The 24,964-nt window shown below is 38.4% G+C and overlaps 1 protein-coding gene across 1 annotated transcript in view; it reads right to left on the bottom strand.

Moving 5' to 3' along the window:
• Nucleotides 1-24,964, bottom strand: part of FSTL5 (follistatin like 5) — a gene marked incomplete at its 3' end in the record, with an annotated part of 780,165 nt that overhangs the window by 181,761 nt on the left and 573,440 nt on the right. Inside the window, exon 9 of the mRNA XM_004708783.2 lies at nt 21,915-22,035. Coding sequence (XP_004708840.2) covers nt 21,915-22,035 — 121 coding nt within the window. The remainder of the gene's footprint in view (nt 1-21,914; nt 22,036-24,964) is intronic.

Below are 24,964 nucleotides of genomic sequence, written 5' to 3'. Positions count from 1 at the left end.
TGTCTATTTATTGTGCCCCTGATCAAAAAAGCTGGTAAGAATAACTGGGCACAATCTAATTCTTCTGGTGATAGGTACTTGAGCCAATAGCTATGTAAATTCTTAACCCTGTACCCACTGTCATCAATTGATAGGCACCCAGGCCTGTTAATTTTTACCACAACATATCTTTCTCCCTTAGAGGAGATGGTGAGTTTAAACAGTAGGTCTTGCAATTCACAGTCCAAAGCTTACCTGGTAGTGCTACCTGGTCTCCTTATAGATTATTTTATTCTCTGAGACTTTAATTTCCTCCTTTCAGTTTTTGTCCTAATGAAGAGAAACTGCTAGTTATAGTTTAGATGGCTGCTGGCAGCTTTTAAGATGCCAGATAGCACTCACTTCACTAGGAAGCAGAAGACGAATTTTGTGAACTATAGTATGCAAATTTATTGGGTTATCCAATCAGACTAATGTCCTAATCCTTCAAACCTAGAAAACCAAATTTGCAAGCCATTTGCTAATATGTATACCTATGTCCTCTATGAATATCTATAGAAATAGAGATAGATAAATAGAAAGATAGGTACATAGAGATATGCATCAATAAATCTGTATAGTATATGTACAGCTGTGTGTATATGTATGTGTATATATATATACTGAGATGCACATATCTGGACTCACCCATAACTACTCATACACATATATTCTGATTTACCTACATGTGACCAGTTTAATCTGCCATCTTTCCCTGCCTCCTGCCAACTTCAAAATTTTTTTGAGATTAAATTGAGACCGTTTATATGAAAGAAATGGAATCCAGAAAACTGGAATGAAAACATGTGTTCAGATAATGAAGGTGGGGCCATTGTTGCCCTAAATTGTGTTGAACCATCTTTGCCAAGAAAACCAACCCTTCCACCTTCATTTGATGAGGCTACTAGAGGTTTCCTGAGGAATGTTTGCTTGAGTTGCCATGGGGGCATCTTATGGGCATCACTGGGGTAGATGCCTTTGGGGACATTACTGAATGTTCTCAGGGCTGACTGCAGCATCCAACTTGTCCATTGATCTCTAATTATGCTGAAGTCTTAGTGAGTCCCACAAATTGATGCACAAAATGCAACTTATAGGGACATTTGCTACTCTCCATAAAAACTGCGTGAATTTTCTAATGTATACAAACAAATGCAGGGGCTATTTTCTGGGGTAGCAGTTAGTTTTGTATGCTACTAGGGCAAGAAACATAATGATGTATCAGTTTGAATTTATTGATATGGGCCCATTAAACAGAGATTCTTCATTCCGTGTTACAGTTCAAGGCAATAAATAGAAAGATTCTAAGAGTTCATTTGGTTTATGGACTGAAATGATGACTTAAAAGTTGTCCTACACTAAAGTTGTGATGTCAGAACTGCCTTAGTACACATCAGAACATATCCAAGTCTTAAGGAAATTACAGTGTTAAGGTGAATTTATCAAGTTAGATAACCTACCCATCCAGGTCGCAGAAACACTCAGTGGACACACCTTTTACAATTACGAGGGAATGAAATGTAATTGGAGACAAAGTATATCATATATTTCAGTGGGAACTTCCCTTACTGATTTTGGAAATCTAACTGCAATGGATGTGACAAGAGCTTATGGTTCCGGGGGCCAAATGACAGCCTTTAATTTCCAGAGACCAGGAGAGCAGGGTTTTAGAGTAATTAAAAAGAATCAAAACACGAATCCTAATCATTTGATTTACATGGAATTAAGACTTCATCTCATGTGCTTTGAGCATGGTGTTAGGAGAAGCAGGTCCCTAAAGAAGGACTCGTGTTTGGTAAAGAAGGAGACAGTGAAAAAGAGGGAGGCCCTTAGCAAGCTGGATTGACTCAGGGGCTGCAACAATGGTCTTAAACAGAAGAACAATTGTGAGGATGGTGCATGACAGGGTGCATGTCCCTCTGTTCCACAACTTGATAGCACCGAACAACAACAATGAATGACATTGTGTAATCACAATGTCTTCATGAGTGAAAATCTACTGAATATTTACTTACATTGTGCAAGTTGAATTCTATCCCACGTGAAGAGAAGTCTAACTTTACTCACCAAAATAGGGAGTCACAATTAATTTTCAGAGGGACCAATTGACAACCCCTCATCTCTTTGATGAAGGAGAGCGAGACAAGGACCCCTTTAGGATGGGCCCCACTACACTGTCAACCATTTTTACTATTGATTTTCTTCCAGTTTCCCCCAAATAGTGCATGACCTTTTACAAAGCGTAATTGTCCATTGGGTAAAATACGTAACTGGACTTTTCTGTGATTAAACAGAACTGGTTCTGAACTGATGCAAAATCCAGAAGGCCCCCAGATCACTGCAGTCCATCAGTCAGGAGAGGATATATGGAGGACAGTTATTAAGAGAGTTTTAGCTCAAGCCTCCCTCACAGTGAGGCCAGAGTATCTCCAAACCCATCTTGTACTGAGTTCTTCAGGTCAAGAAACTATAATCGGAACAAACATATACAGCCACTGGGAGAGTCTGCACACTGGATCTCTGATAAGTGGAGGGAGGGAAATTATGATAGAAACAGCCAAGTGGAAGCCACTATACTTATCCTGAACAGGAACGACAGTAGCCAAAACATTACAGCATTTCCAGAAGGAGTGCAGGAATCAGTGACTCCATCAAGAATTTAATGCAAGTATGGTGATTTCCACCACATCACTATTCAGCTTGCCTATTGGGCCTGTGCAGAAAACAGATGTATTCTGGAGTGTGATAGTAGATTAACATAAACTTAGCCAGGTGGTGAGTTCAATTGCAGTTTCTGTTCCAGATACATTTTCATTGCTTGAGAAAATCACACATTTTCCGGAACCTGGTAGATTGATCTGACAAATTTGAATTTCTCAATCCTTGTTTATAAAATATGCCTCCATTGTCTTTCCTTAGGTGTGTATCACCTCTCACGCACAAGTTTGCAGGGACCTGGATTGCCTTTCCTTCCACAAGACATCACTCTGGTCAGTCACATTCATGATCTTATGCTGATGGAGCCTAGTGAGCCAGAACTATCAACTATCCTTGATTAATTAGTAAGATATCTGCATGCCAGAGCATGGAAAATAAGTCCAACAAAAATCCAGGCACCATCCTCCAAAGGTGGTTGATAGCACACAAGTTGGGGTTTGGTGGAATGGCATACTGAAATATCCCTTATAAAATGACAGATGCATTTTTTACTCTGACCCCTCCTGCAATGCCTACTGGATGTCTTTGGTTTGGGGAGGCAACATGTTCCTCATTTAGGTTTGTTACTCTGACTTCATTTTTTTTTTGAAAGGAAAATAAGTATAGCTTTTATTTTAAAATTAGAAAAAATCGTCATGTGCTTAAACAAATCAATTTTTTCAATTATATTATTAGTAATTAATTTTGTTTCAAATCACCTAAGTGGAACATATTAGGATCTATCTTATGATTGAGATATATGCTGTAGCTAAATTCAAGTGATTTATCTTATGATTGAGATATATACTGTAGCTAGATTCAAGTGAATTTTTATCTTATGATTGAGCTATATGCTGTAGCTAGATGCAAGTGAATTTTAATACTTTGGTAATTCAAGCAGATGTTCTTGGTTTCCTAATTACAATACATGAACGTTGAAGGAAATTACAGAGATAACTAATTTTCAAAAGTATTGCCATATGTTTACTTTCAAACATAAAGGCATATGACCCTTAATATAATATTTGCAAATTTCAGTCATTAGTCCTTTATGTGACTCAAAAAGATGTTAATTTTGAGAAGGCTCTGTGATAGTTCCAGGTTGTCATGCAAACTGTGTGACCACTTGGCCCATACAGGCTGGAAGATCCAATAATGCTGAAAGTGTCAGCCGCAAATAGAGATGCAGATTAAAGCCTTGGCAGACCCCTATTGGTAAAACACACTGCAGGTCCTGAAGATGGTAAAGACATGGAAATGTTAATTTTTCATGGGAGACGTATCAGCTATGGCCATAAATGATCTGTTAAATGACACTTGCAGTATCTTAAAATCTGGTCAGGATTCAAACAATACTACCTTTGCTATCTATTCCAATTTATTTCCCAAAATGTTGATCACATAAGCAGTAGTATGTTTACAAATATAGCTCTCGTTAACTATTCAATATGACACTGAAAATTAGACCAGGTAGTACACAAATTGTTCTAGACAGTATACCACAGAAAAATTGGAAAAATTAAGGTCTGATTTAGAATTGTTGAGAAGTAGTTTACTATAATCTAACCTGATTAGTAGGGTCAAACTAATATGAGTTTTCAAATTAACAGTCTATTATCATTATTATGTAAATAAAAGCCAGATTTTGAAAAGAACCATCAAAGTAGCCACAGTAGGTACTAAAGACAAAGTATTCAAACTTCTACATTTTAAAATATTCTCCACATATTAAAATTGAATGCATAAAAAGAGCACTGATCCAGTATTCAGCATAATAATATATATTTCTCATATTTTTGTTCCTTAGGATACAAAATTGTATTATCAAATTTATTTTTCCATCAGTTATTACACTTTCTAATCAATCAAATGAATAATAGTTTAACAAAAACTGTATTTTTAATCAGATGCATCACATTATTAATCAAAACCACACATTTAATCTTAATGTTTCCAGAATTTGAATTGGCACTGTAATAAATTATAATGATATTTTATAATGCTTTTTGAAATAATAAGGTGTCTTTTTTGGAAATATATTCCTCCATTTAAGTTTTTACTCAAGACAAAATGTACTTTTCTGTTTTATCAACAGATGGCACTACTCTTTACCATATTTTGTTGTTTCTAAAATATAACAAAATATTTGCTGAAATCTATCCCTGTTGAATAATATTATGCTTCTTTAAAAATTTAATTGCTATCAATGAACAATTAATTTCCTTGACATTATAGTATATAACAGAAATTTATGAACTTGGTAATATAATACTGATACTCATTAATATAACATAATTATTTTTAAAGTATTTTCATAATGCATACAAATCTTCAAGATGCTTTCTAAAGCATCCTTTAAAAGCATATTTAATGCATTTTGACTCAGAATATGACTGCTATATTTATTGTCAGTAGTATTATCATCAATTAGCCTGACTGTTATTTGGTTTGTATTGTAATCGGTGATCTTAAATTACAAGTGAATTAGGAGGAGAATCTCATAATTTATTGCCATCAATTATGTTAATAGTTAACAGTGTTTAAAAAACAACAATAACATTGCCGTGCGTCCATGCGGATTCACAGCGACCGACAGGGGCGTGGAGGACTGCCGCCCCCTTGGAGTTTCCAAGGATGCAAAATGTTATCGGCGCAGAAAGCCCCATCTTTCTTCCGAGGAGCAGCTGGTGGGTTTGACCTGGGAACCGTGCAGACCACAGACCAGTAAGTCACCACTGGACCATCAGGCGTAAAGTTCATGGGGATAAGGCATGCATTCTATAAATTGACAAATACAACTGTGTTTTGTTAAGAAGCACACTACAAAATCACTGTTATAATTTTCAATGTATAGAAAATCCTCAACTTCCCCTCTGGCAAAGTTGCTTAAATCAATTTGTGTTCGCTGGAAATGTGGAGCCTGAAGGGAAGAATTTATATGTTTCTTACGCTTCCTTCCTTATTAATAGTAAAATAATGACAACATTCCAACTCCAGTGATCTTTCATATGGGTACATTTTTCTGTCAATATTCTTCAGTTTTTTTTTACATTGAGTTATAACCCACACTGAAGACTGCAAGTGCTTCTCAACTTCCTCACTTTTTTGAAGCGTATTGTGGTTGTGTGAGTCTGGGTTGACCAGAGAAACAAATCCAGGGCACTCATATGTGGATAAGATCTTTAGATAAAGAGCAATTACGTATTGAGAAAACATCCCAACCCAGTCCAGGTCAAATCCTTATTTCCGATATTAGCCCCTATGTCTGATACCGGTATGCAAATTCCTCTTCAGACTCACACAATGGTGGACAATCTTGTGGATCCAATGGTAGTGGAAAGTTTTAGCGCTGGCAGGGGTCTCCACGTGACTCCTCCAGCTCCAGGGCTCTGGCTCTATCAGCACAGCTCCATGTGTCTTGTCAGCAGGAAGACGAAGTGGAGAGTGAGTGCCTCTGACCTCCAGAGAGATATTTATTTCATACGTGCCTCCAAATGAGGTCATCGAGCTGCAACCTGATTGACAGGCTAGACTCCACCCCTTTGCAAGTTGAGAGGAGATTATGTAACTACCACAGTGGTGTTATCTAGATCCTTTCATATGCAAACAGGGCATTTAATTAATGAACTTATCTTCTGTGCAACTATATCTAAACACTGATTCCATCTTCATGAAAGTGATATTATGACACACAGTTTTATGGTTCACTGTAGAGTGGTCAATTGAACTAGTCTGCATCACTTAGTTGTTTTTACTTGGCTGTAATTCCATAGCTTTCAGTTTAACAATAAACAACAGCTCAATGAAGATTTGTCTACACTATTATTTCTAAAATACAAAAATCATTATTACAAATAAAACAAAGGATTTTTCAGAGAAGGTGCTTAGTCCTCTTTTGTATACCTAGTTAGTAAATTACCAACCAATCAATCGATCAAGAAAACCAAACAAAAAGCTTAAAGGAAGTTGGTGTAAATATCAAGTTAACTATTCCTAGTGAAAAAATCTACTGTAGAATTTCTGCAATGGGTGATATTGTCATTCATATCTTCATGTAAAACATGTGGTCTGACTTGGACATTAACAAATGAATCTGATGCAGGCAGGCAGGGGAAAGGAAAAGACCACTCACAGAATTATTTTTGCTTTGCTGAATTTAAAAGCTAAAGTATTACAATAGTAATCTTCATTGGAACATAGACCTAGGCAGATTTATGTATAAGGAATAAATAGCAAAAATAACTTAAATAAAACTTAAAACAAATTATATAATTGGCAGAAATAAAACAAACATTCATCTGGAGAATACACTCGAATATTGCATACAGAATGTGAAAATATAATTCCCTATTTTCTAAGGACAATTGGAAAATTGATGACTAAATTATTGCTATAAATGACATTCAATTTGATTGTTAAATTTTGTTTTTAATTATTTGAAACCACCAGCCACTCTTTGGGAGAAAGATGGATATTTCTATACCTGTAAAGATTTAATTGCAGAAACCCATGGGGTAGCTCTACTCTGCCTATAGGGGCACTGTGAGTCAGCTTTTAATGGCAGTGAGTTTCTTTTTTTTTTTAATAGCTCAAGTACCACAGAATGAAATAAAATGCAATTTATATACTACAAAAATGCATGTTAAATATTATAATGGTTAGCTCCAAAAGCCCATCAAATTATCAGATAAACCTAAAATTGGAAAGAGTGATTGCTTTGCATTTTTCAAAGTCATTGTACTCTTTTGAATTGTAGTACAATTTGAACAGTGTGTGGAAGATCAATCAAGAATCGCACACATAAATTAGAAAACTCAAGAAACCACCATCCCCAATAGCAGTAAAACAACACAGTGAAAGAGATTAGGTAAATGAATTAATTCACATGAAGCAAAATTTATTTTTAGAACATATGGATTAACAAGTACACATATAAATTGCAAAAGGTGCTTAAAGTCTAATTAAGCTATCTTGAGAGTGGCCTCCTGTTAAATCTTTAAGATCAACTAAGTCTCATTATCACATTAACCTTCTTTTAGCTCTCTTGTTTTACAAGTGTCATTACATTAATTAGTCATCATACTACCCTATAAGTGCTGCTGGCCACCTCATGAGTGTTTTGTAACATTTCCCCAGTACTTGTATACGTAGTGGGTGTGGGTGGAGGAAGCATTTAAGAACTAGAGGAAAGTTGTATGTTTCATCCTTGCTACACTGCACCCTGACTGGCTCATCTCCTCCCCACACCCCTTCTGTAAGGGGGTGTCCAGTTGCCCACAGATGGGCTTTGGGTCCCCAATCTTCACTGCCCCTCATTCACAATGATATGATTTTTTGTTCCTTGATGCCTGATACTTAATCCCTTCGACACCTCATTATCACACAGGGTGGTTGGTGTGCTTCTTTCATTTGGGCTTTGTTGCTTCTCAGCTAGATGGCCGCTTGTATACCTTCAAACCTTTAAGACCCCAGACGCTATCTTTTGATAGCCAAGCACCATAAGCTTTCTCTACCACATTTGCTTATGCACCCATTTGTCTTCAGTGATCATATTGGGAAGGTGAGCACACAATGATATGATGTTTTAGTTCTTTGTGCCTGATACCTTACATCCATGATACCCTGTGCTATTTACCAACCACAGCAGAGACCCAAAGCCTACCCAGCTGCAACCGCACCCAAACAGTTACAGGCTCACTCAAAGCCTCCGGAGGAGCCCATTTCTGGTGCAATGGAATCCTCACAAAGTGCCTCAATCCCTCACACCTCTCCCCTTGCTGCCCAGTCACTGCAGTTCTACAACTTACGATGTAAGGCAAGCTGAATTCCAGTGGCTGTGGGAACTACACACTCGTTTTATCCCTCAAGTCAAATGAGCAATATTCTTGCCAGTATTCATAGGACTCAGTTTTGCTTCCTCCTTAGCTGCAGCCAGGATGTCGGCAGGAGAAATAGGACAAACTATTATTCAAGCTCAGAGGTTTAATGGCAAAGTAGAATTTTCTATGGATTCCACTTCTGTGGATTCCACTTCTCTCTTGTCTCCCTCTAAAGGCAGGTAACTTCCTTATCACAAGTCACCCTACAGAACTGCTGAGCCCTCGACTTACTAACAGCAGATAAGGGAGGAACATTCATGTTCTTAAGTGAAGAAGTTGTTACTATATTAATGAATCAGGTATAGTTGAACAAAATGTTAAAGTACTCTGCAACATGGCTGATGAAATTAAAAGACATCAGTGGGGCACTACCAGCCCTTCCTGGTGTTTTCAAAATCCTGTCCCGACCTGGATTATGCCCCTAGTCAGGCCCCTAATAATGAGCTGTGTGTTGTTACTTCAAGCTCCCTGCATGCTGAAATTTTTGCAGGACCTGACCGTCAATCAGCTCTTGCTTCATCCCTACAGTCCACTGTCAACCGGCCCAAACCCCAAACCTTCTGACTTTTACTCTCAACCCTCGTCACTCTACCTCAGCAGGAAGTAGCTAAAGACAGAACCCAATGTCCATTACCACTAAGAGTCTAAAATGTTTGGACCGGGTCTGGACCAGAGAGCCCCTTCCCCCAGTCTCTCAGAATAACAGATGACCTGCTGGATTTTGCGGCCCCTGATTCCAGCATTCCAAGGTGCTTATCTCTCTGGGAAGGGCTCACCCAGCCCCTTCCCCAAGCATTCCTGACTGAAGTATGAAGCAAGTCTGAAAAAACAAGATGATTTACTCACAGGCCCCATCCAGTCTCAAATCCTGCAGCTACAGCACATACGTCCTTAGCTCAAACCATATATATATCCCACCACCTTACTGCCAGGAATGACTTCCTTAACCTAGTTCGTTAGGTTGTGGAATCTGCCTGGGAATTCTTCCCCTGCCTTAATAAAATCTTTCTCAACTTTACATTCCTGGCTGAATTCTGTCTCCATTCTGCGTCTCAGTTTTTCACCTCTCATCTTGGCAGCGAAACCCAGGAATGATTTGGGTCAGTAAAATGCCTGTGACTGTATCTGCTGTTTCCTGTTTGGTGGGGAAGGCTTCCTCCCATCCTGTGAAGGGATCTACTAACGTAAGGAGGAATCTAAAACTTTTGTGATTAGGCATATGAGTGAAGTCAATTTACTTCACTCTGGCAGATAGCCACAGAGTTGGTGTGTGGAGTGGTGTTTCCTGAGAAAAAGAGGCACTAGGTCTGGTTTAATCTTTCTCCCAGAAAGATTATAAGAACAATGTTGGTCTAGCTTAAACAGTATGGATTATCACTGTTTAATTTGCTAATGCAGAAGTAGCACACATGATGGCCTTGAAAAACAGATACCCAGTGTCTCATATGTATGCAGGTTAGGAGGCTAGAAGTCTGCATTCAGAGCACCAGCTCTAGTGAGAATCTCTAGCTCTGTCACCTCTGGGGAGAAAGGTACAGGGTCGCTATCAGTGGGAATTAATTTGATGGCAGTGTTTACTTTTTGTCTTGTTGATTCATGCATTCTTAGAGTTTCTGGATTCCTAGATGGATCTGGGATTGTAGAATGTTCAGTTCAGTGACAATACTGGTCAATACTTTACACCTGCTTTTTCTGAGCTTAACCTATTGCTCAAACATTTTTGTCATGTGACACTGTACACAGAGATGACCTCATCATCTTACCAAGAAAAACATCATTTCTAAATGAAATTGCATCCACAGGTGAAGCACATATTTGGGGAGATAAACAAGAGACAAACACTAAACTTTTGCCCATTGTTTTCTGAATTCACCAGTATTTTATGTTTATCTGACTCCCTTGTAATAAAAGTCATAATTGTGAGTTATATGAAACAGGCAAACATGATCTGGTCCCCCAATACTCACACACTGTATATTGTCTGCAAACAGATATAAAAGATCCAGTGGAGCACTCAAAGTCTCTAAAAAAATCATTTTCAAACTAACTATGGGATGAGATTCTTTATTTTGTGTATGTGTTTTCAAATTTCTAGGAGCAATACTTTCTTGAAGTATTACAAAGGAATTGTGGTACTAAGGATATACCCTGGAAGAAGTACACGGTTAACCATCTGGCTACTCAATAAAAGGTTAATGGTTTGAACTCAACCAGGGGCACTGAAGGAGGAAGGACTAACAATCTGATTCCATAGAAATAACATCCAAGACAATGCTATGGTTCAATTCTACTATGTTACATGGAACAACTGAGTCCAAATCAAGGCAAAAACATATACTAGCAATAAGATATTTAGATAATATAGCAATTGAAAATTATTTCTACTGGCTTACTCATAATATCTATACTTTGTCTCATGTTTTGTCGTTGCTGTTTTCGTTAGGTGGCATGGAGTTAATTCTGACCCTGTGTGCAACAGAAGGAAACACTGCAAGACCCTGCAGTCTCCTCAGAGTTGTTCCTGTGCCTCAGCCCATTGTTGAACCCACAGTGTCAATCCATCTCATTGAGGGGCTTCCTTCCTTCTCAAGGGCAGGTGACAAATAGTTCCCAGGTTTAAAGAAAAATTTGGAGATCATAAGGCTTATGTGATACCATGCCTTCCAGATGGAAGGAACCTGGACCACTGGATGACTCTACAAAACATAGCCTCTTCACCAATTTATGAGTGACTACATTAAGAAAGAGAAATGAACCTAATATATTTAAAATGTGGGTCAAATTTCTTGAAAAACAAATATTTAAAATATAATGGCTTAAGCAAAAGCGAGATAGTAATACTAATAGTCATCAAGTAGTATATTTTCTTCATTCTCATTTAAGCTGCTGTCACAAAGATATCCCCAAAGCAGTGGAGTAAACCATGTAACTATTGTAGATATTCATGCTAGTAAGTTTGATGTCATTGCATAAACCACTGTATTGGTTTATACTATACTATTAACCAATTAACACACATGTGCTTTTGAACTTCAAGCCCCTTGAGGTGCTCATGGAAGTAGCAATTATCAGATGAAAATATGCATTGCATTAGGTAAACCTGCTACCCAAGACCGCTTTAGAATATTGAAAAGCAAGGATGTGACTTTGAGGTCTGTGGTGCACCTCACCAAAGCCATGGTATTTTTCAATTGCCTCATATGGATGTGAAAGTTGGACGTTGAATAGGGAGACTGAAAAAGAATCAATACATTTGAATTGCGGTGCTGGAGAAAAATATTGGAAGTACCATGTACTACTCAATGGACAAGCCGATCTGTATTGAAAGAAGTAAGGCCAGAGCGCTCCTCAAACTCAAGGATGCCTAGATTTGGACTTGCATGCTTTGGCCATTTGTCAGGAAGAGCTGGCTCCTGGAGAAGGGCAGCACGCTTACTACAGCAGAGGGACTGAGAAAAGAGCAAGACCCTGCACGAGATGGTTGCCACGATTGCTTCCTAGATGGAATCAAACATCAGAATGATTGAGAGGAGGCGCAGAACTGGGCTGTGCTTCGATCTGCTGCACAAATAACTTCTGTAAGTCAGAGCCAACTAAAGGCGCCCAACACAATAGAAGTTAGGACAATACATTTCTACTGTTTTAACTTTCCATGACTCATGATACACAGAGCAAGTCCCTACGTTTTCTCGCTCTAAGGTTTACAGGTTGGGAATGACTAGGCTTTCTACTCCCACAGAGGGTTACAGCCACAGAGACTCAAAGGGGCAGTCCGACCCTATCACACAGAGTTGCTAGGAGTCAGCTTCAGCTCCAGCAGGGAGTTTGGTTGGCTTGGGCTGGGCTTCGGAGGAAAGTTGCTGCTCGCCTTGTGTTCGGTGCTGCCACCTGGTGGGTCATATGTAACTGCACGAATCTGCAGAAGTGGATTCAGTCCAGACACCCAGTCTCAAAGACCCTTTGAGATATATGTAGCTCACTAATTGTATTAAAAGCCCTATTACCTAAAAATATATTTTAAAATTTCATTCAACGCATTTCCAATTATTGGATACAATGATTTCAACAACAAAAACGTCAAAGCAGGGCATAATGTCACATCAAGTGGCTATAAAGGCACTAAATGTGTGGAAGGGAGATCTGGAGACAATTGTGTGGTGGTGGACCATACTCCTTGTCACAGCTTCAGTGCTTTAAACAACACATATTTATTCTTATGCATTTCTAGAAGCCTGCAATTTAAAATAAAATCCCTAACTTTGAGCTAAAGGCAGGCTTTGGTTCCCTCCAGAGATTCTAAGAAAAAAATCTGTCGCCTCAGCCCTCAGTTTCTGTGGGCCACCTTCCTTAGTTGGCCTTTTAGCCCTTTCATCAAATCACTCCAACTTCTTTTGTTGCATTTCCTACTTGCCCGCGTGACTTTCATGCTAACTTATTTTAAAGAAACTTGTTATGATATGTAGCAGTATAGGTAGATGATCATGGATAATTTCCACATCTCAAGCTCCTTAACATCACCGTATAAAATAATAACCATAGAATTCAATTGATTAGTATGTGTATACCTTTTGGGGAGATACTATTCAGACTTCCACAAGCAGAACCCCTTTGCATTTTTCGTCTAATAACTTCATTGAATAACTTACTTTCTCCTAGTTTAAAATGAACCTCTGGCTGCCCCCATCACATCTTTACTAACAAGCGAAGTGGGGGGAGGGCAGGGAGGCTGGGCGGAAGGCATATATCTTCTTTTTTTATGATCACTACAAAATTATAACTCTTCTTCTCATTCCAGTGACCAAAATTTGGTCCCAGGGCAGCACTTGGCTTTGTAATAGTTAAGGAAGAGTAATTTTCATGTGGTGGATATCAGACTGATTAAGTTGAGAACAACAAGCAGCCTTTTGTTCACATACAGTGACAAAAACTAAACTACCTGGAGTTACAATAAATTAAGTATATGTCCTTAAATTTTAATAATTAATAGAGATCCCTATCTTATATCAGCCCAAACCATTCTTGTTTTAACTGATGCTGTTTGATTGTGTAACCCTGTTTCCTTCATATACTTCTGAGTACCTGTCATAGATTGGGGGATCATTAGGTACTGGACTGTGGGAGAACATGAGTATTACTTGAAATTTCTGAATATATTATAGTTGAAGCTGATGCTGCCAATATTAACCATGTTTATTATGTTTCAGACATCTATACAACTGAGGGTCTTGAGAAAATTTGCCTTTCACTAATACAAATTTTAAGTCTCTGAAGAATGATTCCTATTCCTTGAATAGAGAAAGTCATGGTGAAAAACTTTGGAATTAGCAAGCCCTTTAAAAAAAATCATTTTATTGGGGCTCATACAACTCTTATCACAATCCATACATACATCAATTGTGTAAAGCACACTTATACATTCATTGCCCTCATCATTCTCAAAATTTGCTTTCTGCTTGGGTTCCTGGAATCAGCTCCTCATTTTCCTTTTTCCCCTCCTCCCTCGCGGCTCCCCCCTCCCTCATGAGCCCTTAATAATTTATAAATTATTATTTTATCTTATCTTACACTGCCTGGCGTGTCCCTTCACCCACGTTTCTGTTGCCCATTCCCCAGAGAGGAGGTTAATGTACATCCTTGTGCTTGATTTCCCCTTTCTGGCCCCCCTTCCCTCCCGGTATCCCCACTGTCACTGCTGGCCCTGAGGGGTTCATCTGTCCTAGATTCCCTGCGTTTCCAGTTCCCATCTGCACTGCTGTACCCTTTTTTATAGATAAATAGTCCTGTTAGTAAATATAAAACAACTATGTTTGCACATGGGAAATTAGTTCCTCAGGGCTGTGATCCCTGTGCTAGTCTGGGTAAACTAAGGAATCAAATCCACAGAAACTCATATGTATAAGAGAGACTTTTATATAAAGGGTCCGGTAAGTGTACATTCAGAAAGCATCCCAACCCAGTGCTGTCCAAGCCCACAAGTCCAACATTAACCTGTATGTTCAACACCGACCTACAAAATCCTCCTCAATCTCACAAGACACACACAATGACGCTGGCTGCAGGAGGAAAGCCAAGTCAGTGAGCATGTAAGCATCTCAGCACTGGCAGGGGCTACACACGGCTGCTCTAGCACCCAGGGCTGCATTACGGGAGGTGTTTGAGGCTTCTCCTCAGGGATGTCTTGCAAGAAGTGAGCCTTGCCAGCTGAACCAGGGAACTGCTAAGGCAGCTGCACCCTGGTCTGACCATCAGAAAGCAAGAGACCCGAGAACTAGAAAGGCGAGGCTCACCAAACCATTTATACCCCTACCCTTCAATTTACACCACCTGTGTTCATCAGCCAGGTTGGCACAATAAACTAACGACCTCAGACTAGTACCTGGAAAAGGAGATCACGCTTGGTAAAATAAAGGGTCAGAGAGAAAGAGGAAAACTCTCAACAAATCACATTGACACAGGAGCTGCACACAATCACAGAGCGCTCAACCGTCACCAGGGAAGAGGGCTCGTGGCCAGGCAATGCTTCACTCCTCCGTAAATAGGATCATTGTTCATCACACCTCAGAAGAAGTAAAGATCTGAGAAAAAGCCTGAAAAAGATTAACTTGATCTTCAAATAAATTAGTACCCAAATTAAACATCGCCCTCCTCAAAAGAAGCCAGAAATGCATAATCTTCAACAATCCAACAACCAATAATAATAGTCATGAGAAACAGCAGAACAAATGTGACTATACACAAGAAAAAGAGAGTAACAGAGATGGCATTATTAGCCATCAAAAATGTAGCAATAGCTATTCAGAATCGATGTATGTACTTTAAAGAAAAATGTGAACACAAGAAAGAAATTTTTCAAATCCCATATTATTTTGAGAAGTAAAAAAAAAATCTAAAGTCAATTTTGTGATTAATATAGATGAATTAAATGATTAATATTGAATAATTGTGAATGAGGTATATTATTAATATGAATTATATTATCATTATTGTTATATTGAAGTCAGAGCCATCAGATTTCCATATAATGAAGTATAGCAAGAAGGAGACACATCCACAGACAAAAACACCGGAAAAAAGACAGAACTAGATAGGTTATGAAACAGTATCCAGCAGTCACAAATATTTGTAATTGCTGGGCCAGCCAAAATCTATTTGGAAAATTAATAATAACCCAACAATTCCCCACTTGTGGAAAAACGTTTCTCCAGAGTTTCAGAAATTTCAGAGGACAGTGGATGGATAAAAATAGAAGGAAAACAACAGACTCAAACCAACAAGATAATACAATTAAATTGAAACTCCACGATAAAGTGAAAGCATGAGACGCGTCTAAAGGAAGAATAATTTTTGAAGTCTCGGAGTGCAGCATATTTCTCACTGAAAAGCCATGCAAGTCAGAAAACAATAGAGCAACTTGTGCAAATACATGCGACATGGTGAAAGAAAACAAACAATAAACAAACAGTTGTCTAGGGCATAAAGGCAACATAAATATAAAGGTTAAATCAAAAAGTATCACTGCTATGATTCCAGGTCATACATTTCTGGGTCATTCCAAATGAAACTCCTTTAGACACGTCTCTTGAAGAAGTGAAGGGCTGCACAAGTTCTCTGAGCAACAGCCTTCCCTTATCTCATGAGGTGTCTTCAAAAAACAACGGGGCAAAAAAGGTTTCTTTGTATGCAACACTAAAAACTTCTTTGGTGAGAAAAAAAATCAACAATATCACCCTGAGGACATTATTTTCCATCGTGGCAATGCCCATTATTTGAGCTTAGCATGGGCTGTCTTCTGAGAAGTTCATTGCAAATCTTAAACCCTCTGATCTGCAAATCTTAAATAGCTCTGCTATTGCCTCTTCAAACGTTTTTGGCTCTAAAACAGGAGGACTGTTTAAGGGGAACACAATTTGAATCCCGCGGGGAAGGCATGTGTTGCGTGTCTATACGGTTGCTATGAGATGGAACCGTCGCAGGGCACCTAACAATAGTAAAACAACGTCAGCAGGGTGATGTGCTGTGAATCAAAGGCACATGATCTCTCAGGGAAGAGTTGGTGAGCTGAAGAAAAGCTTCCTCAGCAGAGGGCAGAGCTAGAGACGAGCTACTGAGAAATAATAGCTTCGTATTTTAATACTCTCTTTGCTATACTTTTATAGGACGATTTTGGGGTGCCTACACTTTCTTAAAAAAGAAATACAGAATAAAAAGAACACTAGGTGGAAGGAATTTGACACAATGTGTCACAAGCAGGCCAGAACTACAAGCTTTTGTAGGCTATTTATCAGATTGAAAGAAAACTCAGAAATCCGGATCTATGCAAAGGATACCAGAAGTGTGTCTTTCCTGGGTTCCCCTCCCTCCATCTCTCTGAACAATAGTTAACTGTCCTTCAAACAGAGACAAAATCCTGATGTGTCTTTCCTGGGTTCCCCACCCTCCATCTCTCTGAACAATATTTAATTGTCCTTCAAACAGAGACAAAATCCTGTATGTGTGTGTTGGGTTCAGAACCCGTGTGAGAGTTTGATTAGGTTAGACAAAGGATGGAAAAGGAGAGACCCAAGAATGCTGAAGTTCTAGGGTCCTTACACTTCACATGACAGGGGGCAAAACACTGCTTCATTATTGGATTGTGGTGAATTGAAGTTGCGTGCAGTCGTTTTTACGTACTGCTATGCCAGATAAATTAAAGAAATATCTGTATTTAATCTGCAAATAGTAAGATAAAATGGCATCTCTTAAATGATACAGTGTGACAGTATTCAGAAGAAGGGGAAAAAGAAGAGCTGTGGTAATCTGTAAAGATAATTTGTGAACTAGCAGCAAGACGACACACTGAAACTCCGGGAAATTAGCCAACATGCGGATGGTGACTACATATCTGTGCTTATAACTTTTTCAAAAAACGTCTCTCATCCACAAGGTACAAACAAAGTAAGACAACCTGGAGGAATGTTATTCTTTGGATTTCTCCTGCACTTAATATTTGGAGTTCTTTGAACTTTAACTCATAAGGCAAACTAATTTAATTTGGGGCATAAGTTATTCTTGACTAATTGTTTTGCAACATTAATCTTTAAAGTTTAATCTTCTCTGGGCATTTAGCAATTACTGAATTTATAGATTGTGATTTGAGCAACACTATGTTCCTAACAGTGCATATGTTGGAGTATCTTAAAGTTATAATGCCATCTAATTGTAGGAACTCCTATGAGCTCTGCTGAATAATAGAACTGAAAATAATTTACATTGTGAAATTTATAGAAAGTGAATTTGTAGGACTTTAAGTCAGCCATTTAATGTACAGCTCAACCATATCATTAACGTTTCTAGAAACAATGGCTGATCTTCTAAGATAAGGACTTTGTCTACATTTAAGTGCCCCTGCAAACAGCACTGAAAAAACAATGTCGGTACAGATGGTTAATTTTTGAGGCGATTCCAGGAAGTACACATTTACACACATACAGTATACTATACATGTATATGCATAGCCCTGGTGGTGTCGTGGTTACGCATTAGGCTGCTAAGTGAAAGGTCAGCAATTGAAGCCACCATGTGTTTGCCGAGGGAAAGGTGAGGCTTTCTATTCCAGTAAAGAGTCTCAGAAACCCACAGGGGCATTCGACCTTGTCCTACAGGGCCAGCAGGAGTCACCCTCTACCTGATGGCATTGAATTATCAACATATAATATTCGAATGATAACATTATTGTGCATTTTAATAAATTATATTTCTGCTTATCTTCTATCACCTGTATCTATCTATGTATACTTATACATGACTCAGAACACCCTCATTGGCCACTCTTTGGGATGGCCCTCTGAAGGAACTTTTAATCTCTCTCTCTGTTGGCCAGTCCAAGCTCTCATTGTAGGTCAAATACATGGAAAAGCCGGACATCAGACCAACTCAGCTACATCACCCAAACCTCCCTGAAGGTAGGGAACACCTCCCCGCCTACCCCCCGGGACTCTGATGAGTGGTCTCTGGGAGGCAGCGTGCCGTCCCATGAATTTGCCCAAAGTAACTACTGTAATTCAGGGCAAGGATGAGAGCCAAGCAGCTTGTTTAAAGAGGTTGTTTGATGCCAACCGGCTATACCCCATAGACCCAGAGGCACCAGATAACTGCAAGGCCATTCATGTAGCTTTTGTGTCCCAGACCACACCAGACATCAGGAAAAGATTACAGAAGCTAGAAAGGTTTTCAGGGGAAAAAATTAGTGAATTATTAGGAGGAATAGAAGGAAAGACTTATAACCATAGAAACCCACCAGAAGAGAAGCAAGCAAGTCAAAGCAATGGCCAGAATCCTCGTCAAGACTGCGGGGAGACCAGAACCCCGCCCCGGGCCAGGCAGGCGGAACAGACAGAATGTGCGCAAAACACCAGGCAAGAACCAATGTGCCTACTGCAAAGAAGACGGACTCTATTGCCTGAAGCGTGTTTATTTTCATTTGCATTCCTATCTCACATAGACTTGACGTGGGAAAGCTCTGAGGTTGGATGAGGGAGTTCAGTTTTACAATGCAAGAATAAGAAGCCCGTCAATGCTCTGTGCAAAGTTGCTTCCTGCAAAGAGCTCCACTAATAATGAAGGTCATGCCTTAGCTGTGTATTTCTGACTTTGTGACTTTCTTGATTTCCAAACTTTGGGAGAGAAAAATAGGCATGTTCTTTATTGACCAACAATAAACCAATAATTTATGTTCAAGTTTCTGCTATGTGAAAAACAATACACTCAGTAATATGTGTGCCATCTTAGATAATATGAACGAAAAAGCTACAGCGTCCAGATACATTTACTGTGACTATCAATAGTATTTCTGCCAGTGGTCAGCGTAAACGCTGAATGAATTTTTAAAATTCCAAACATAATAAGCTTAAGATCTAAAGACAATTTGCTTTAGGAAAAAAAAAAAAGAAAAAGCATGAAATGAATTCCACGGGTAGAATCCATCTGTTTTGATTTATACGTAATGCTCTTCTGACAAGGACAGAGAAGCCCTTTCATATTTCAATCATCTAATTTTGCGCTGTCTGAAAGGAACGAGGACGACCGATGGGCTTTTGTTTGACTTGCACACCAGATACTTAGATTTTTAAATCTTTACTTTAAAAACAATCTTTCTTAATTCTGATGACATATTTCCAGAGCTTTTTTCATAGTTAATAATGTGTTTTAATTTTATTACTAATTGATACATTGTTAAGTATTTTGAATTCCAGACAAAATCCTTATTTCAAAAGGTCTGTTAAAATTGTTAAGGAAAGTTGGGAAGTTAATGAAAAAGGAGTTAAAATCTTCCTTTGAAGATTTACTGGGACCATTAATGCACTACTTGCTAGTTAATTTGCATTTTCTGGAAGTTTCACTGTATTTTTCTAGTGCATTTCTCATGATCAATTTTGTTAACCTATATTAATAGCTCTGATGGTGTAGAGGTTATGTGTGTTGGGCTGCTAATCACAAGGTCAGCAGTTTGAGACCACCAATAGCTCTGGGGGAGAAAGATGAGCCTTCTTAATCCTATAAACAGTAAAAATTTCGAAAATCAACAGTCACTTCAACTCTGTCCCATGGAATCACTATGAGTCAATAACAACTTGAAGGCAAGGAGTTTGAATTTTGTTTTGTTTTAGTTTGATTGTTTTAGTATTAATATTTAGTATTAATAGCCTGAGCAAACCAAATTTACTGAACTTAATTTTAAACAAAATCCATGCTTAAAATTATGTACAATAAAGAACATAACATCAAAAGAAAGCAAAACACATTTTAAAAGGCAGGACAATCAATGTGGGAATGTATTTGTATTTATGGAGGGTCATTGGATGCTATCTTTTGTGTGTGTTTCTCAGTCTTTTGTACTTCTCTTGCCCTGATGGGGTAGTGGATTAAACATTGGACTGCTAACTAAAAGGTCAGCATTTTGAAAACAGTTGATCTGAGGGAGAATAATGAAGCTTTCTGCTCCTGCAAAGATTTACACCCCCGGAGACCCAAAGAGGAATTTTTACTCAGTTCTGCAAGCCAGGTTGGGCAAAGTGTAGCATATGAATGATAGTATGGAATTTCCATTCTTGCACTGCCTTATCTGAATTTATGTGCAAGCCAAATTAATTATTAATTAATTGATACATTTTCTGTATTCTGCATCCCCATTTTTCTGGATCAATGTAATTAGCAAATGAAGTAACCTCTTAGTCATAGGCCTGTAATACATTCTTCATACTGCTTTTGACATCTTCAAATACACTAGAACACTAAAGTTACTTAATCCGTTGCAGTGGCTGCATAGAATTTCCACAATACTCATAATTAAAGTGTTTATTTGGAGATTTAATAGGTTATCACAAATCAAGATCCTTAAACAGTAAAGAGTCGGTCATTGATTCGTCGTAAGCTGTCTCCTCAGCCAGTAGTCAAGTCTCTCCCTAGTCCTCAGCCTCTCAGCCCTGCGTTCCCTTGGCCTCTGCCTCCCTGGACCACGAAGCCAGCCTGATGCTCTACCTCACAGGCTCAGTCTCAATAGCGGTCCTCTGTCCTATCACCGGGTATTCTTACTGCAGCCTCTCGTGCCTTTAGTCTCCACCTCTGCCACTCGACACAGAAATTTCACACTTGCTCTGGGGGTGTTTTTTCCTTGATGGCCTTGAGATTTCTCTTTCTTCCTACTTCTGAGACAGTTTTCTTATATGAAAGCATACTTCTGTCTTTCAGCAGACCATACACAGAAAGAGTGATGGCTTGATTCATGCTGTCTAGACTTAGAGTACATCACAACTTAATCTTGTCCGTCAGCTCAATAAAGAACTCCGTCCAAAATGGGATTATAACCACAGGCATGGAAGCTAGCATATTCAGTACATAACAAAAGGGATTATGGCTGGAAGAAGAAAAACAAGATCAACTCTTTGCCATTGAGTCAATGAGGACTCATACTTACCCGATATACTGTACTTTTTTACAGGAGTAACAAGCCCTGTCCTTGACCCTCAGATCTGACTGGTAGTTTGAACTGCTGACTTTGCAGATCACAGCTCACAATTTAACTGCTATGCCCCAGGGCTCCTTAGGACTAGAAGATCCCTATTAAATCTTTGACTGCATCTTACTTATATTTATGTGAGTGGGGTTTTTTTTTAATTGTAAAAGATTTTCATAAGCATTAAGTCCCAAAACATAAAAAATTGAATCTTGAAAAATTAAACTCACAATCAAAAGTCTTACTTTCCCAATCAAGCAGTAAGTAAAGAACGTGTGTATGCACATAATTTGAGATATAGGTACATATTTCAACTCATTGGTACTTACCATTCACTTGGAAAATGTGAGTCTGGTAGATGTGCTCGTAGCCCTCCGCATGACAGGTGTAATTGCCCATGTGAGTCGTGGTGACCTTAGTGATATATAATGAGCCATCATCTCCAAAGTCCTGCAGGAAGAAAAGCAAAGAAAACAAAAATAAATAAGGTATCTGTACATAAAATACATCGTCAAAATTCATTTTTTAAAGTGTATGAGGTAGGAAAATAAATCAACTAAAATGTTGTATAAGATCATCAAAATTACTATTGTTAGGCCTATAAAGTAGAGGAACTATAATTATATTCTCAAGACATGTTTTGTTTAAAGCTTATACTCTGATTCATGAATACAGTTTTTACATATTTACAAATATATGGATAATATAGAAGTAATTAAATACCCACATATCTGCATTATTTTAATTACATGTTTACAATTAATAAAGCTATAACATGCAGTTTCATATTTATAGTCAAAATAAACAAAAGTTAAATCATATTCTTAATATGTTATTATCCTTTCATAGGATAGATCCCCAGACCAGATCACTACAGCAATATGTTCTCATTGACAAAATTTACTGTCTTATCCATAGAATAGATCTTTTACTATGTCCAGAAAGAATCAATATATAACAATAAAATAGCCATAAAATTTTAAAAATCTGTGAGTAAATGAATACATTTTGTAGGAGTAAAATAAAAGGCAGCAAATAATTTATCTGAGACTGTTTTTCAAAATAATACCCAGAAATTACTCACCGAAACACCACAGAAAAACTTTAGAATTGGCAATGAAAACTTTTAGTTTGTTACTTGAACTAGAGTCTACTTTTTAACTCATAGCAGCTCCATGTCTCGCCATAAGATGAGACCATATGGTGTTCCAGACTATAATCTTTATGGGAGTCTATTGTTTGGTCTTTGTCCAGAAGAGCCACTGGGTGTGTTCAAGTAACCAATAAGTTGATTAACAGACAAGTGCTTACATATTGTACAAACAAGACTCTCTAAAAGACCAATAGATGGCAAAAATGATCGAACTCAACATTTTCTAACCCTTTAAATTAAACAGACTTGCTACAATGGACAGATTTATTAATAAAAAACAAATTTTAAGCTGAGTTTTGGTAAGAACAGTGAACTTTCATGCATTTTTAACTCCTCTGTAGTCCTCTTTCCTCAGTTTCAAGGAATCCTGAAAACCAATCACATTGTAACGATGCGACCTGAAAACTATCATTTGTAGCCGACACTACCGGGGCAGAGATTTCCAATGCTCCCATCTTCAGAAAACTGTCACAATTTGATCTGCTAGGCAGCTTCCTGAAAACCCCCATTCTGAGGATTTTTCTTTATTTTAATAAGACCTATAGCTTCATCTGTGTGAAGAATCCTACCTTCAAGGCCTTTATTGAAAACAATTAGAGGGAATTGTTTATCCTTTTGGGTTTTCCATAGTTGAGTATAATGATCAAACAAAACCCAGCCAAACTCACTGCCATGAAACCAACTCCAACCCATATGGATCCTAAGAGCCACATGTTGAAAAGGTACAACTGTCCCTCTGGGTCTCCAAGACTGTTGCTCTTTTCACGACTTGTCGGTCAGTTTGCTATACTGCGGTGGCTTACGTGTTGCTGTGCTGCTGGAAGCGATGTCAATGTCTACCTAATGCCAGCGGGGTCACCGCAAGCTTCAGCAGAGCTTCCAGACTAACATTACAAAGACAGACTCAGCTCTTCCCTTTGCAGGGAGAAGTCGCTGAAAACCTTATTCATAGCTAGGAAGCACTGTCAGAAACTGAAGGTCTAGTGAATGGAATCAGAACTTGTTAGAGATTGTGTCAGACATTGGGCCCCGTGGGGCATAAGGAAATCAAATACGACAGAGGAAGTTGATTGCTCAAAGTGAAGTCGGCTGTGATGACGAGGGTTTGGTAAAGCTTATGGGACTAGAGACACCGAGATCTTCATATGCTGACAGAGCATGACTCAAACAGCAGCAGCAAAAAATCTGGTAATGATCTGAACTTGGAATGTGCAAAGTATGAATCTAGGAAAATTGGAATTGGTCAAATATGAAATGAAACACAGAAAGAGCAATCTCCTAGACATGAGTGAGCTGAAATGCACTAGTATTGGCCATTTTGAAACAGAAAATCATATGATTTACTATGGCTGTAATAACACCATCAAGAGGAAGGTCATGGCATTCATTGCCAGAAAGAAGCCTACTAATCCAATCATGACGTGCAAGGCTGTCTGATCGGATTATACCTATCTGCTTTCAAGGAAATCTAGTCACTACAACTATTATTCAAACTTATGCACAAATTACAAAAGCTAGTGATGAAGAAATTAAGGAATTATACCAATGACTTCAGGCTGAAATTGATCAAATCTGCCATCACGGGGCATTCAAAATGACTGGAAATTGGAATGAAAAAGTTTTAAAGAGGAAGGAACAGTAATTGGAAAATATGTGTTTGGTGATAGGAAGCAACAGATTACATAATATAATTTTGCAATATCAAAGATTTGTTCACAGAAGATAACTTTTTTTCAACAACCCAAAAGGCATTTGGCAGACAGAATACACAGAAATCAAATTGACCACAACTGCCGGGAGGAACAATGGAGAAAGTCACCATCAGCAGCACAAACCAGGCCAATGGCTGACTGTGGAACAGACCATCAACTGCTCATATCTAAGTTCAGGCTAAATTAAAACAAGTCCATAAGAATCAAAACATGACCTTGAGTCTATCGCACCTGAATTGTGAGACTATCTCCAATACAGATTTGCTGCCTTGAACACTACTGGCAGATGACCTGATGCGCTGTGAGAGGACATCAAGATCATCATCATGAAGAAAGCATACAGTGAGTATAAAGACAAGGAAGAAAGAAAACATCGATATCAAAAGAGACTTTTAATCTTGCTCTTCATTGCAGCAGAGCTAAAGCAAATGGGAGAAATGAGGATGTCACGGTCTTAATTGGAAATCTCACAGGACAGCAAAGAAAGACAAAGTAAACTATTATAAAGAAATCA

The sequence above is a fragment of the Echinops telfairi genome, unplaced genomic scaffold, assembly GCF_000313985.2.
Source record: "Echinops telfairi isolate 266 unplaced genomic scaffold, ASM31398v2 ScPeMD7_5868;HRSCAF=6743_0, whole genome shotgun sequence".
Taxonomy (NCBI): Eukaryota; Metazoa; Chordata; class Mammalia; order Afrosoricida; family Tenrecidae; genus Echinops; species Echinops telfairi.
Note: the sequence above shows the minus strand (reverse complement) of the source record. Positions and strands in the feature narration are given on the sequence as shown.